The sequence below is a fragment of the Suncus etruscus genome, chromosome 7 (genome assembly GCF_024139225.1).
Source record: "Suncus etruscus isolate mSunEtr1 chromosome 7, mSunEtr1.pri.cur, whole genome shotgun sequence".
Taxonomy (NCBI): Eukaryota; Metazoa; Chordata; class Mammalia; order Eulipotyphla; family Soricidae; genus Suncus; species Suncus etruscus.
In genome coordinates, this window is record NC_064854.1 from 16,130,353 (window position 1) to 16,147,238 (window position 16,886).

The 16,886-nt window shown below is 39.7% G+C and overlaps 1 protein-coding gene across 2 annotated transcripts in view; it reads right to left on the reverse strand.

The window, feature by feature from the left end:
* Window positions 1-16,886, reverse strand: part of LOC126013285 (aldo-keto reductase family 1 member C15-like) — a 509,781-nt gene that overhangs the window by 113,074 nt on the left and 379,821 nt on the right. For both annotated transcript variants that reach the window (XM_049776311.1, XM_049776309.1), the window contains exons 4-5: window positions 624-701; window positions 215-337 (exon numbers count right to left, since the gene is read on the reverse strand). In XM_049776311.1, coding sequence (XP_049632268.1) covers window positions 215-337; window positions 624-701 — 201 coding nt within the window. The remainder of the gene's footprint in view (window positions 1-214; window positions 338-623; window positions 702-16,886) is intronic.

Consider the following 16,886-nt stretch of genomic DNA (forward strand, 5'->3'; position numbering starts at 1 on the left):
GGCTGTGCAAGCTCTGATCTCTGAGCTTGTCCAGGACATAGCCTCCAGCTCCATGAGCATGGTTGTCCCTGATTATATAGGACAACACAGTACCCTGCCAAACATCCAGCCACAGCCCCGGGCCAAGTCACCTTCCATGTTCCAAACAGGACCTGCTAGAGATTAAGAGCCTTGGAAGGAGGAGACATATCCATGGGATCTGCCCTGCACTCACCTGGTTGCACACAGGCTTGTACTTGAGCCTCGGCTTTCTGAGAATCATCTCCAGCTGTCTGTGGCTGAAGTTGGAAACGCCAATTGACCTGGTTAATCCTGCATCTTTGCACTTCTCCAGGGCCTGGGGAGGTACATGGAACTCCTGTTGGTGCCCTGATGCAGAGTTGCTCCAGTTTTAACTGGATCCCTCAAGAAAAGCCCCTTCCACATCAGACCTAGTGGCATTAGGGGGATCTCATCAATGTATACCCCAGCCTATAGTGATGCTTAGAACCACACACACTTCATGCATGGTGCCTGAGTTTTTATGGGACCTGCTGTAGTTTTCAATGTTTTATGGCAGTCACATGATCACTGCAGGCAATTGAACCAGGGGCAGGTGTTCCTGGTCTGCGGGCTGTACTCACCTCCCATGTCTCACACAGGTCCACATTTTCTAACATTGCCTTCCCACTGGCATCCTTGGGCAGGAGCTCCTCTCCGGGCTGCAGGATAGAGAGAATAAGGAGAACATATCAGTCATCTATAATTACTTCAAATGTATAAAGAGTGCAAAAGAGATATATCACAGCTTTGGTGGACTACACTAAAGGGGATGGCAGGTGGATTCGGAGCATTGTTTCTCTGAAATATATATTATTAACAACAGTGTAAATCCCAGTGCCTAAGTAAAAGTACACTTTTAAAAATATGTCTCTTGACATTGATAAAGATAGGAGGCACTTTGGTGTTGACATGGCCCTGATACAAAATCATTTGCTTTCTTGCTGGCCAATATACAATCAAAAATCTTATAACATGAACAAACATTATGATGGTAATAGGGCTCGATGGTCAAGTAGAGAGAGAAATTCTCTAGCAACCATATTCAACTCATTAAACCTCTTATGCCACCTCCAGGGTAGAGTGAGAGGCAGGCTTTCTTGTGTATAGAGTGGTGAAAATCCAAGTCTTCTAAGCAAAGCACAGTTACCTTCATGGCTATGGGAAGGTGAATGATGATGAGGTCCACGTAGTCCAGCCGCAATTTCTTCAGGGACCTTTCCAAGCATTGACGAACTAATTCAGGTTGAAGAAAAGTAGCCCAAACCTGAGGAGCACAAAGAAATAACATGTATTTCTCACTGAAGCTAAGGACCAAATTCAACTTCAATGTTAGATATGTGAAAAATGTAGGACCTGGAGATACATCAATGGATTGGATTGTATGCTTTACTTGGAGAAACCAGAATCAGTCTAGCTCTATATGGTCCTTGAGGATGATACTTAATATAACAACCCAAATACAATCAACAATGATGAAGAAAACCGAGAGAAGAGAGAAGTGTGAAGTGTTGAATAGGTGGAGGAGAGAGCTCAAAGTCATATGCAATCAGCAGATGAGAGAGACAAAAGTGTCTAATACAGAAAGGAGAGAGAGAGAAAGAGAGAGAGAGAGAGAGAGAAAAGATAGAAGGCAATTTGGTCCTTAGTAGAAGTGAAGATTTCCCAGAAGTGAGATAAAAGGCATGAGCAATTGACTTGGCAAGGCGAAAGATTCTTTTCAGGAATCTTCTCTCAAAATCTATTGCAACTCTGCAGCTTCCAGGTAGAGGCTCTAGCTGAAAGAGTGACCTGTGGCATCTGTGGGGTCCAGTAAACTGAGAGATGACCTCCCAGTGGGGCTTTTCAAGCTCTTGTTGTTCACATCAGCTTTATGTGGCATGTGCAAGGCACTAAATGAGAGCTAAGAGTGGTGAGAGCTTGTCAGAAAAGTAGCTCTGAGAGTGTTCAAAGACTGGTTGTGTCTCTAAACATCAGTGAAGAGAGTGTCAGTTTCTTTCAGAAAGGTTATAAGGCCCACTAAGGTTTTGGTGTCTGTCATCCAGTTATCATCAGTGGGCAGATAGTTCTGGAAGCATCTCACATCTCAACCTCCCATAAGAAACCTTTCCTCAGACAATAGCATGTATTTCAGTTAATCCAAGGCTCATGGAAGTAGAATTTCTCATTCTCCTTTAGTGAGTATGGAAATGGCCTGGGAACAGTCCTGAGATAAGTGGCATCAGGGTGGGTCCATCACTAAGGGGCATACAGACTCAAGTCTCTGACGTCAGAGACAGAGCTAGACTGGTTCTTCCCTCTTCAAAGTCCTAAATATGTAGGAAAAAATAGACCCTGAAAGAATATTAAATGGGAGGGGTTTCCTTACATACCTTGGTGGTGTAGAACAAGTCCTCCCGCCTCACAGTACCATCCGCTATCTTCTCTCTTATGGCTGCTCCCACTTCTTCCTCATTTTGATAGAAGTAGGCAGCATCAATGTGCCTGTAGCCAACATCAATAGCCACTTTGGTGGCCTCATAAGCTTTGCTCTTAGGAACCTGCAGAATGTGAATGAAGCCAGAAATCAAGAGGTCCAGGTACATGAGGTGTCAGTGGACTGTTGCCCTAGATTATGATCTGGCTTTATGGTGACTGTGCCACCCACACACATAGAGCATTCATGAAAAAAAAAAGGTTATATATACGTCCCCCACATATCTCCAGCACTGAACCTCAGTAGTCCCTTCATGTCCTGAATCTCCTTAGAAGACTCTCTGGATCAGAAGAAAAACGAGTAAAGGGAGGAGAAGGCAGAGAGGGACAGAAAGGCTCCTGTCCCTTAACTCTGCTTTTGCAGAGTCAATGCATTTGCCTGGCAAGTCTTGCGGATTAAAATTCTGGTTCTTGTAGGTGAGAGAGTGAGAGGCCTCAGGCTTTGGCATTGAGATTGTGGCACCAGAGGTGAAGGCAGGGTTTACACAGACATGCTGACACTTCTCTGCAGGCACATGAACCTTCAGTTCCTTCATATACTCCTGGCCCTTTGGTGTCTTCTGCAGCACCAGGGCCATATTTTGGAAGGCACAAACTTCCCAGGTCTCACCAAAGCTTTCCCTGATACCTTCACCATTGGATAGGGACTGAGATTTTTCAGAAACACATCCCAGAGCCTCCAGAACAGCATTTTCCTCAGGATTCCCTGCAGATGAACCTTAGCCCAGGCACACCCTTTTGATAAACCCAGTGCCAAGAAACCCACGAAGACTTCAGTGCCCACCCATACAAGGTACCCCTGTAGAGGAGCATTGGCCATTCTTCTTCATCCAACTTACATCCTCAAGAGCGTAGGTGCCCAACCCCAGCACTGGCATCAGGTACCCGTCACTCAGCCTCACACACCGACTGTCTTTGAGGTTCATCCCCATCATGGAGCTGCTGCCTACAATCCTTTCTTCACCAACCCAGTGCCTGAATCCAGTGAGAGGTGAATCTCTGAGTTTTTATCTCCCTGGCACAGAGGGGCAGGTCAGGGCATACTGCCAATTCCTCAACCGTGAGCCTGGAATAAGCACTTACAGTTTTGGGGCGTCTCTTGCGGTTTGTGCATACATCTTGAGGTTTACTCCCTGAAGTGTAGGCAGGCCCTCCAGAACCTGTCCTGCCTGACCCTCCCCCCCCCACCTACTACCATGATAACATCAGAACATGACACAAATGGGTCCAGATATCCCACAAATGCTAGTAACACAGCACAAAAGAAGCAAAACAAGGTTCAGATTAAGACAGCTTTCTCCATCATTCATTACTTCCTTTCTCCCTTCTTTGCTCCATCTTTTTCTTCTTTCTTCCCTTCTTTCCTCCCTTTCTTCCTTCCTCCATTCTTTCCTTTATTTCTTCCTCCATCCCTCCCTTTCTCCATTATTTTCTTCTCCATTTCCTTTCTTCTTTCTTTCCTTCCTGCTGATCCTGTTCTGCATGTCCCCTCTCTCTGGTCAATCCCATGATGACATCAAATCCTCACACAAATGGGTCTAGAAGTCCTCAAATGCCAGTAACACAGCACATAATAAGCAGTTCAGAGTTCAGGATAAAAATATACAGTTATGGGGCCGGAGAGATAGCATGGAGGTAAGGCGTTTGCCTTTCATGCAAGAGGTCATCAGTTCAAATCCCGGCATTCCATATGGTCCCCAGTACCTGCCAGGAGCAATTTCTGAGCCTGGAGCCAGGAATAACCCCTGAACACTGCCGGGTGTGACCCAAAAATCACACACACACACACAAAAATACAGTTATCTCCTTCCTTATTTACTTCTTCCCTCCCTCCCTTTCTTCCTTCTTTTCTTTCTTCATACCATCCTTTCTTCTTTTTTTCCTTCCTACCTTTTCTTCTCTCTCTTCCTCCTTTCCTCCTTTCTTTCCTCCTTTCCTCCTTTCTTTCTTTCCTCCTTTCTTTCTTTCTTTCTTTCTTTCTTTCTTTCTTTCTTTCTTTCTTTCTTTCTTTCTTTCTTTCTTTCTTTCTTTCTTTCTTTCTTTCTTTCTTTCTTTCTTTCTTTCTTTCTTTTCTTTCTTCTTTCTTCCTTCCTTCCTTCCTTCCTTCCTTCCTTCCTTCCTTCCTTCCTTCCTTCCTTCCTTCCTTCTTTCTTTCCTTTCTTTCTTTCTTTCTTTCTTTCTTCTTTCTTTCTTTCTTTCTTTCTTTCTTTCTTTCTTTCTTTCTTTCTTTCTTTCTTTCTTTCTTCCTTCCTTCCTTCCTTCCTTCCTTCTTTCCTTCTTTCTTTCTTTCCTTCTTTCCTTCTTCCTTCCTTCCTTCCTTCCTTCCTTCCTTCCTTCCTTCCTTCCTTCCTTCCTTCCTTCCTTCCTTCCTTCCTTCCTTCCTTCCTTCCTTTCTTTCTTTCTTTCTTTCTTTCTTTCTTTCTTTCTTTCTTTCTTTCTTTCTTTCTTTCTTTCTTTCTTCTTTCTTTCTTTCTTTCTTTCTTTCTTTCTTCCTCCCTCCCTCTTTTCCTTCATCCCTTCTTCCTCCTTCCCTCCCTTCCTCACTTCCTTCTTCCTTCGTTCTTTCCTTTCTTCTTTTCTTTATTCCTTCATTCCCTCTTTCCTTCCTCCCATGCTTTCTTCTTTCATCTCCCCCCACTCCCTGGATTTACTAGTCAAATAATCTCATGTTATCTCTTAAACATTTTTTGGTTCAGGGTAGTAGCTCAAATTTGCACAGGGAGGCCCAGTTAAGTTCCTGACAATGGGATCCAATTAGATAATAGTTTTTATCTTCTGAAAAATATTTTCTTATAAATTGCAAAATATTTTAAATATTATAATTTTTAGCTATTCATCTAAGAAATCTGCAAAGAAGCACTGTGAAGTTTCAAAATCCTTTGTTTTTTTTTTGTACCCCAATAAACTTTGATCACCCTGGAAAATAGATCCTCTGATTACATTGGAAAACAGACTCCTAATAGATAATTTACATAAATACTTACAGGCAATAAGTAAGGGCACCATCCTGAGTACTACCAGATCTGATGCCCAATAATCCCCAAATTAAAAACATATTTTAATGTTCAGCACAAGAAACAGCTTTGGATGATGGCTTGCTTTCTAATATTTGGTGAAATACTTTTAGTTTAGATTATTTTTCCAAACAAAAGAAATGAGGACTGAACATACATTTTTCATTTTTAATGGATCTTTGCAGATAAAACAAAAGATGTGGGATTTCTAGCAAATATATCACAAAGCATGACATTTCAGCAGGCATGATATGAAGAAAGTTAAACATTTTGAAAATTTCAAAATTTATTTCTAACTGTGCAGACCAGAGAATGCTATCATAAGTCAGAGTTCAGAGTTGTTTTAATTCATGGCTCATTTGTGAGTTGTTATTTTGCACTAGAAATGAATGTATTAAACAGGTAAGAATGCTAAGGGATTTCTGTGATTTGAACTCTAGATACATTGTCCTAACAAATAAAGTAGAACTGAGATTCTCTTAAGGAGAGATAAGAGATATGAAGATAGATTTGGAAAGAAAAACATTTCTTAAATAACATTGACTACTCTAGAAGGAGAAAGAAGAAAAGTTTAGGGAAAAGTCTAAGAGTAGTAGAGAAAGCAGCAAAGGAATTATGAAAAATGAGACTTAGAAAAGGAATGTTTTGTTTGATCAAACTAGTCCAGTCTAATGAGTATGTAGTAAGTTGCTTACTATAAATATATAGCTTTGAATCTTAAATGTTTTTTTAACCTGGTAAAAAGACATTTTCTTAGAAATTGTAAAGTATTTTAGATATTTTAGTTTTGTAAGATATTTATCTTTTAAGTAATTCATAGAGAAGCACTGTGCAGTCTCAAAATCAAATATTTTGCTAATTTGTAGCCCATAGACGTTGAACACCCTCGAACACAGATTCTCTGATTACATAAGAAAACAATATAAAATATATTTTAAAAAGTTCTTGAATTATTAAAAGGAAGTTCTGATTGGCCAACCATAGCCTAAAATGTGCCCCAGGGTCTATACTAACCATGTGGAAGGTCCCAATAATTATCATCACCCAACCAAAATAATCACAGCTAAGGGTAATATAATCAGATAATACTGTATATTTAAGAGCCTGCAGTTCTGACAGTAATTAGGCAGCTGAGTGGGTGAAGAGTCACAATGACCTAGAATGCATTGGGCAATGTAAATAGCTAGCCATGCACTTTGTAAATGTTATCACTTACAAAAGTTACTGTTTTCTATGACATTTTTAAACCTTTGCAGGGATTTATAAATATTAGTCAGTGACACATTTAAGAAGATAAAGCTGTGGCAGGAAAGATAGCACAGTGGTTGGGCATTTGCCTTGTACACAGCCAATCCAGGATAGATGTTGGTTCAAATTCTGGCATACCATATAGTTTCCCATGCCTGCCAGCAGCTATTTTTGAGCACAGAGCCAGGAGTAACCCCTGAGTGCTGCCGGGTGTGACCCCAAAACAAAACAAAAAGAGGGTAAAACTGTGCTTAAGAACTTAAAGACTTAAATTCGAAGAAACAACTTTGTCTTCCTGGAAATTGAAGAAACAGAAACATTCCCAAATAGATTTTATGAAGCTAATATTACCCTAATAACAAAAGTCGACCAAGATTCCATAAAAAAGAGGCCAATATCCTTGAAAACAGATGCAAAGATCTTCATCAAAATGTTAACAAATAGAATGCAGTTCAATATGAAGGTTATACACCATGAGCAAATACAATTCATTTCAGGGGTTCAAAGCTGTTTTGACATATGCAAGCCAATCAATATCAAAACTAGTAATCTTATGATCAAATAAATAGATTCAGAGAAATCATTTGACAAAGTCCAGGACCCTTTCATGATAAAACTCTCAAAAAGATGGAAATTGAAAGAACTTTCCTAAATATAGTCAAGGCTATTGAAAATTTGCCCATTGCAAATATAATACTCAATGAAGAAAAGGTAAACATTCTTTCTCTAAGATCTGACATAAGACAAGGCTGCCCCTCTAGTCACTTCTATTCAATATAGTACTGGAAGCACTTGCCATAGCAATCAGGCAAGAAAAACAGATCAAGGGCAACCATATATGAAATGAAGTCAAGCTCTCACTGTTTGCAGATGATAGGATACTATATTTAGGATATTTTAAAGACTCTCCCAAAAAGCTCTAGAAATGATAGATATGTATGTAAAGCATGAGGCTACCAAATTCATGATACTTTGATATACAAATAATAAGAGTGAAGAAAGATACTTAAATAAACAATCCCATTCACAACTGTGCCTCAGAAAATCAAATACCTCAGAGACAACTTAAATGAAGAAGTAAAATATCTATTCAAAGAAAACTACAAAATATATATTCGAGAAACAAAAGAGGACGAAAGGAAATGGAGGCATGCCCTGCTCAGGGATTGTGAGAAATGATATAAGTAAAATGGCAATACTTCCCAAAGCATTGTACAAATGTAATGCAATTCCTTTAAGAATACCCAGGACATTATTCAAAGAAGTGGATCAAATACTCCTGAAAATTATTTGGAACAATGCCCACTAATAGCTAAAATAATCCTTGGGGAAAAGAAGATGGGAGGCATCAGTTTCCCTAACTTTAAATTATACTATAAAGAAGTATAGTTAAAACAACCTGGTATTGTGATATAGATAGACCCTCAGATCAATGGCATAAACTTGAGTATTCTGAAACTGATACTCAAGCATACAATCAATTAATCTTTGATAAGGGGAATAGAAACATGAAGTATAGCAAGAAAAGCTTTTTCAACAAGAGGTGTTGTTATAAGTGGTAAACTCATGCAAAAAAATGAACTGATATCTCTCTTTAACAACATGTACAAAGGTCAAACCAAAATGGATTAGATACCCTTTTTTTGTTTGTTTGGGCCACACCCGTTTGATGCTCAGGGGTTACTCCTGGCTAAGCACTCAAAAATTGCCCATGGCTTGGGGGGACCATATGGGACACCAGGGGATCGAACCGCAGTTCTTCCTTGGCTAGCGCTTGCAAGGCAGACACCTTACTTCTAGCGCCACCTCGCCGGCTCCTGGATTAGATACCTTGACATCAGACTTAAAACCATAATGTACATAGAAGAAAACATAGGCAAAACATTCCATGACATTGAAGGCATCTTAAAGATGAAACATCACTGTGAAATCAACTGTAAGCATAGATAAACAAATGAGACTAGATTAACCAGAGGAACTTCTGAAATACATGTGTATACATACATACTACACAAACATATACAATACACACAATACTAGAATACATAGACTACCCACAGAATTGGAGAAATATTCACCCTATACCCATCTAATAAGGGGGTTAATAGCTAATATAGAAAAGGTACTGCTAAAACTTAGCAAGAAAAAAAATCTAACCCCATCTAAAGATTGGGAGAAAAAAAATGAATGGACATTTTTCAAAGAAGAAACATGGATGGCCAAAAGGCACAAGAAAAAGAAATACTGCACATTGATTTACCTAAAACAAAGTTTATATCCAGCTTTCTTTTTACGTTCACCAATCCTTTGTTTGTTTGTTTTGGTTTTTGGGTTTTGGGTTACACCCGGCAGCACTCAGAGGTTACTCCTGGCTCTATGCTCAGAAATCGCTCCTGGCAGGCTTGGGGACCATATGGGATGCTGGGATTCGACCCATCGTCCTTCTGCATGCAAGGCAAATGCTTTACCTCCATGCTATCTCTCCGGCCCTCATCAATCCTTTTGATATGTAAAAAGACCACCAAGACATGATTAGTTTGTGATAGGTACTTTAGTCTGTCACTCCAACTTCTCCCACCAGGTTGTGGATTGAGCTGGTCACAAATGATGGAAGGACATTATTATGCAAAGTGAATATTCTTCACATAATCATTTAGTTACTAAGACTCTTAAGCATTTTTCTGTTATAGCTATCTAAAGCATAGTTGTGTTTCATAAAGAAGAAATGTGGCTTTTGTGTTTTGGCAGAATTTAAAATGAAAGTTGGAAATATTTAAATGACAAAGAAATGAAAATATATTTTCACTGCTGTGATAACAAATAAGAGTTTTCATATTATTTAATTGCATAATTTTTACACAAATATTTTAATGCACACACTCATCAACAAATACCAATAATTGTCTAGTGTTTCTGGAAATTTTGAAGTTAACTTTAAAAAATGAATAAGTGTACCTCAAAGTGAATGGTTATGGAATTCAGTAAATTGAATATAGGACAATAATTTTCACTTTCCCTCTCTGTTGTCTTAGTTGTGTCTTCTTCTTCTTCTTCTTCTTCTTCTTCTTCTTCTTCTTCTTCTTCTTCTTCTTCTTCTTCTTCTTCTTCTTCTTCTTCTTCTGTTTTTGGTTTTTGGGCCACACCCAGTGACACTCAGGGGCCACTTGGGGCCACCCCATATGGCTTGGAGACCATATGGGATGCTGGGGGATCAAACCATGGTCTATCTAAGCTAGTATGTGCAAGGCAGACACCCCACCATTTGCACCACTGCTCCAGCCCCAGTTGTATCTTCTTAAACTAGGAAATCTTGAGTGAACTATAATTCACTCCAGCAGTAAAATATCAGATTATGCGTGTATGATGGAGTTGCTGTGACTGAAAATTGCCTTTGGTATTCTACTGTTAAACAAATGTGTAATTGGAAATTAAATTTAAGACACTAATGAAACAAAGAACATTTGTGTTCTAAAAAATAATGAAGGCAGGAGAGCAGGGGTTTAGAGCAAGGGTTTAGAAGGTTTGTGTGCCAAGAGGTTGGAAGCCCCCCCCCCCCCGCTCTTCTTCCTTATATTTGTTTAGATTATAATTCTCACCATGAAACTGCTTCAGACCCATTCTCTCAGGGTCGTATTACAGCAAATTGAGCCTTACACATATCACTAACCATCAGGGAGATACAAATCAAAACAACAAAAATAGAATTTTAAGTCAAAGAGACTGGCATAAATTACAATAAATAAATAAATAAATAAATAAATAAATAAAATAAAAGAGCAAGAAACAGTGCTGTCATGGATTTGGGGAGAAAAGGGCTCTCATTCACCACTGGAAGGAATGCATCTAGCCCAGGCTTTCTGGAAAACAATATTGATATTCCTCAAAAAATGGAAATTGAGCTCCTATGTGATGCAGCAATGCCACATCTTGGTATATACTCCAGAAACAACAAATAAAACATCACACAAAATGGCCTCTGAGGTCTTGTGTTCATTGCAACACCATTTATAAGATGCAGAGTCTGGAATCAACTCGGGTGATGACAACAGACAAGTGACTAAAAAACTGTGGTACATCTACACAATTGAATACTATGCAGCACAATTAAAAATGAAGTCATAAAATTCTCTTATACATGGATGTATATGAAGATCATGCTGAGTAAAATGAGTCAAAGGGAGAAACAGACACAGAGTAATGTCACTCATTTGTGGGATATAAGAAAAGAAAAAGGTAATCTTGTAGTAATACCAATAAATAAATAAATAAATAAATAAATAAATAAATAAATAAAGATGAGGGACAGGAGGGACAGTTTATTTCAGAAAGCTAGCCACAAAGATCAGTGAGGGCAGTTAGAGCAGAGAAAGGTCTACTATAATAATGGTAGTTGGAATTTATGACTTTGGACAAGAACTGGGTGATAAAATGGCATGCATCGTACACTTTATTTGATAATAGTGCAAACCACAGTGGCAAAAGGAAAAGAGAGAGAAGCAAAGTGCTTACCCCAGAAACAGGATTTGGTGTGGATGAATGGAAGAGGAACCAGGACATTTGTGGAGGGCATAGTGTACTGTTGAAGACTGGTGTACATTCTTTGAAGAAACTCAAGTATGAACTATTTTGTATCGAAGGTGCTTAAATTACTTATTAAAATAAGATAAAATAAAAGATTTAGCATGAAAAATATTACAGTTAACAGAGTTAACAGGAAAATGTTAATTTGGAAACTATGAAAAATAGAAAAAAGAGGCAGTGCTTATAATGTAAAAGAATGCCTCAAAATCAGCATAAAGGGTCAGAGATATAAATTAAATGAACCAATTTTTTAAATAAGCAAAACATATGGCATATTTTTCATATAAATACTGTAGTGAGGGTGGTAAAAAAATCGTTGAGGCTTAAATCATAGCCAGAGGAGAGGCATGGCAAAGATAGCATTAAAAGTAGCCTCATAAGTTACCCTAGGCTTTGCCCCATTATCCATTCGGCTCCTTAGGGAGGGTCTGGGTGGGGCTCTGAACTTCTGGCCTCCCAGCTTCTTGAAGAATCTCTCCTTCCTGGGAGCTGGGAGTCTAACAGGATGGGGTTCGGCAGGCCTCTGTCATGCCTGAAGCCTTCTTAACCAGTCCTGGGGGGGTGCAAGACTTGGGTAACCCCAGCACCCCTCTACCGCCTTGCTCCAGATCTCCAGGGCTTCCCCGGGCCACGTGCCTGGGCAAGCTGGTGAGTTGGGCCCCTTGATGGAGCTTGAAGGTACCCTAGGCTTTCCCCCATTATCCATTCGGCTCCTTAGGGAAGGCCTTGGTGAGGCTCTGAATCTGGCCTCCCAGCTTCTTGAAGGATCTCTCCTTCCTGGGAGCCAGGAGTCTAGCAGGATGGGGTTCGGCAGACCTCTGCCATGCCGGAGGCCTTCTTAACCAGGCCTAGGGAGGGTGTGGGACTTGGGTAACCCCAGCACCCCTCTACCACCTTGCTCCAGATCTCCAGGGCTTCCTTTGTCCTCGTGCCTGGGCAAGCCGGTGAGTTGGGCCCCTTGATGGAGCTTGAAGGTATCCTAGGCTTTCCCCCATTATCCATTCGGGTCATTAGGAAGGGTCTGGGTGGGGCTCTGGCCTCCCAGCTTCTTGAAGTCACTGGTAATCTCTTTCCAGTCTATATTTTCAAAATCTCGGGGGCTACTGCCCCTGCGCACACCAGATACATCAATAGTACTCACTATCATTGAATTATGTTTTTATGTATGCAGAATGCCCATTTTGTACTCTGCCCTTTTGCACACCCCTACAAAAGATCATTTTTCTCTTTAAGTTCCTTAACCCCTATCATCATTACTCCTCATTTACTCTTTCTAATTTAAGTACTGTAGAGTCCTAAGTCACAGACCAAAGTGGTTCCCATGAGTTAACACACACCCAACTATTCCAAAAGGCATAAAAAGTACACGTATATCTTTTCAACATTTTATGGGTGTTTTCTTTGACTGCTATAACTTTTGCTGAATATTTTCTTATATAGTGACGATCCCCCCCGCTTTTTTATCTTCTCTTTGTGAACTGCTCAATATGGAATTTGGTATGAAAGAATCCCTCAGTTTAATGCTTATGTTTGAACCAAGTCCATGGGTATTGTTGGATGTGTTCTTACGCCCCCATATACTCTGATAACACCACGTGGCTTTATTTCTTGTTTGCTTAGGCACACAAACAGGAAAATACTATACATACCAATAAGTTCTTATCTAATAGAGATGGGAACACACAAATCTTGTAGTGCAATGGGACCTTACACCCTGAACATTGACATAAAGACCTGGCACAGGCCTCAGAAGAATGGGCAATCTCCATTCATTCCTGTTCTAGAGAAGATGTTTACAAAACATCCAAGGTTGTCTATAACATCACCTGGAGACAATCCTCTACCAGGGAAGACCCTCCAGCTGCTCTGATATCGATCTACTCAAAAGAGACTTCCCTTAACACTGAGAAGACTTAATAAAAACAATGACCTGCTTACTGGACAGGGCTTTCTGTATTGCCACTTAATTGTGAGGTGAAACTAGAGGATACTCTACCCCAGCCTGATTTCAATGTAGGATGTGCAGATTCCAGGATCTTTAATACAGAAACCTGATGCCAACAATAGGACTGTGTGAAAAATAAAACTGTATTGGCACTACAGACAATGACTTGGATTGAATAAACTAGTTTGCCTGGAACCTAGAGTTGGTCTTATGCCAGGAAACTTCAGGGGTAGTGGTCTCCTTGTATTTAGACCAAGGCTATTCCTTTCTATGACCCCCATATTTTGGTGGGCCCATGCAAACAATATTTGCCACTCTAACACCATTTTTACTGTGCCCTTTGGACTAACCCTTAAAAAAACCTCTTAAACTTTTGATGTTAACTTAAACTAATATGTATGTGCATGAATATATAAAAAATATTATGCCTTCAAAGTTAAGGAGTCACATCAATCTCATGGCTTTAGGTTGCTTTGTGTACTGCTAAGGAATGTTATAATGTACTACAATCTGGGGACTTGTGGACAAAGTAATTGTACATGGGTTCTGCCTTATTTTTCTTAATGCTTTTTTTGACTGTAAGTTCAATATTTAGGCGTCAGCAAGGGGATTTCTTCTGAAAACTCTGTTTATGGGCGATTGTTCTTTCACTGTAACTTTGTAACTTTACCTTGTCCTCTTTGTATCATTGTTCTCATAATTAAAATAAAAATTTAAAAAAGTAGCTTCATAACCAACTCAAAGTTACCAACTAGAGACTGCAGTATCTAATGACAGAAGACTCACAGGGAAAGAAAAAAGAAATGAAGATTAATATCATGTACAGAAATCATGGAGTGAAATACAAAGATTTAATCAAAAGATCACAGTTGATATGATACAAGAGGAAACATAGAGACTCACATTAAGCTCAATGGAGGAAAGTAAAAAGCAAAGAATATATTACAGGTACAAAACAACACTATGACCTCTAAAGTAATGACTTAAAAGAAAATATAATGAGATGTTTTATGAGAGCAAAGAAATGATGGTATGCCACAAAAGCAATAACCGTGACCTACAAATTTTTACTACAGGGCCTAAGCATCGGACACTTCAAGCAAACTAACATGCCCTTGCTCTTTTACCCTCTCTTCTCATTACTTCATATTTTTGTTGTTGTTGTTTAATTGTTGGTTTGCTTTGTTCTGTTTTGTTTTTCCTTTTCTCTCTTCTTGTCTCCCTCTTCTTCCACTTTCTCCTCATTACCATCAATTCAATTCAGGTCAAATAAAACCACATGGTTACCTCCTCTATAGGAAAGGAAAGAAAGCTGATATAAAGGGTGCTTCGGACAATACTGCAAACGGTAAACACCTATATAGATAGACCTCACTAAACAATGGTTAGTACTCGAGACACGAGACCTATACATATCCAAAAGTTAATCTATTAGTTTCCTTTCCTTACAAGTACTATACCTACCTATCTTTCTGTACTCAGTATATCTCTTGCACTCCCCACCTCTCTACATTAATATATACCAAAACTAACTTCTATATGTTTATATGGGGGCAGGAGCACACAGAGATAGGAATCCCCCTTAAGAGACAAACCTAAACCACAAAAAATCCATACCTATACCCTTCCCATGTACTATCCCCTCTCCCCCCTCAGAAGCCTGACTATCCTTTCACCCCTTAATCCAATCCCCGATATCCCCATCATGTTATAACCTTTCACCCTCAGTTCTTAATCCACTAGCCATCAAGACTAACCTCCTACACCAATGAAGCAGTACCCAGTTCCCAAGTGAAGAGACACTCACTCAAGCTCACACCTCGTTCCTGGAAAGAAAATACAACAACCAACACCCTGACTGTCTCATGGAGTGTGGCCCTCCTAATCACCTTTCCCTATTGTGGACTGTAGCTTAATACTGGATAAGCTCCAAAAGGACTCCCATTGCAAGAACTCTACCCAGGACCTCCCAGCATGGAGCCCACACCTCACGAGGAAATCTCAAAAGACAATGGGGATGCCTATACTATCATCATAAGTATAGACCTATATAACACTACCTCTTATACTGTTCCTCCCCAAATGTAATCTCCTGTATCACTTTCTCCCTTATTCTTTGTTTTTTTCTCCCCCCCTTGTTCGTTTTTTCTTTCTTTCTTTGTTTTGTTTTGTTCTACTTTTTGTTTTTTGATTTGATTTGTTTGGTGCTTCTTTTGGGGTCACAGCTGGTGGCGCTTGGAGGGTGCTCCTGGCTCTGTGCTTGGAAGTTGCCCCTGGTGGGCATGGGGGACCATGTGGGATGCCAGGATGTGAGCCACCATCCTTCTGCAGGAAGGACAGACACCTTACCTCCATGCTATCCCTCTCACCCCTCTTTATTCCTTTAATTATGTCTTTTATTTAATCCTTTTTTTTTCTTTTAAGAAACCCTTTTTTCTTTAGATATGTCTGAGCATATATATTTTTAGTTTTTGTCATGGGTCTGTTTTTTTCTCTCTTCACCCCAAATCCACCAACAATATAATGTAGCACCACTTCTTCCTGCAAAGACATATTAAAAAAGGAAAATTTTTACCTGTAAAATCAAGCTCTTATCAACTAGGGATAAGAACTTATACTTTTTTTTTACAACAAAGGGACATCTCCCACCCTGAATGTATGTCGTGGGGAACCAACCTAGACTCCAGGGAAATAGGCACTGACTGTCCAGCCTTGACTCCTGGATCCCAGACATAGAAACGACAAAGTTCTCCACAACAGTTCCAGGAACCAAGTCCCCTCCAGGGCATTCATAATACTGCTCTGAAGCCAACGTACGCCAGTTCTAAATTAATAACCTGACAACGAAGAAATGGGAACAACTAGGTCTAAGAGCAAGTTATCCTTTCTCACCAGCCAAGAATAAGACAAAATCAGAAGACATGTCACCCTTTGATCTGTGCAAAAACCAAGATTGCTATATACGGATGACTGTTTGTTACAACCAGGACTAGACAGTAAGCATCCCAGGACCAACAACAATAACAACAAAAAGCTCTAACCTAGATTTTGGTCTACAATCTGTTCAACAAACAAGATCTCTAATTCCAAAGGTCTGACTGAGACAATCGCAACTAAATGGGTCTTCCAGAACATAATGAAAGACTCTGTCCCAGGCTCCACCCTAGGAGCAACATAATGAACACCAACTATAGAAGATGAATTAAAATGACACTGAAGAAGCAGAACTGCTAGAACCACAAAGCCTTCATCATAAGCTCCATTCATTAAGCTGCACAGCCACGATCTCTAGATACAGAGGACTGATTTTACCATCCATGACAAAGCAGAAGTCTTCCATACACCACGGAAGCACCGAGGGGAGAGTAAATGATCATGCAAGGAGTCTATAGTTAATCCCATGACAGTATACTTCAGGGAAGGAGAAACCCTGTATCTCCTAGGCCAAGGAAATTTCCTCTATAATATCCCAATTAATTACTGTGCCTATGCAGGGGGAAAAAGAAAAAAAAAGCACAAAATAATCATTTTTCCACATATATATTTATTGATGGATTGATTTTTTAACATCTTTATTTTGATAT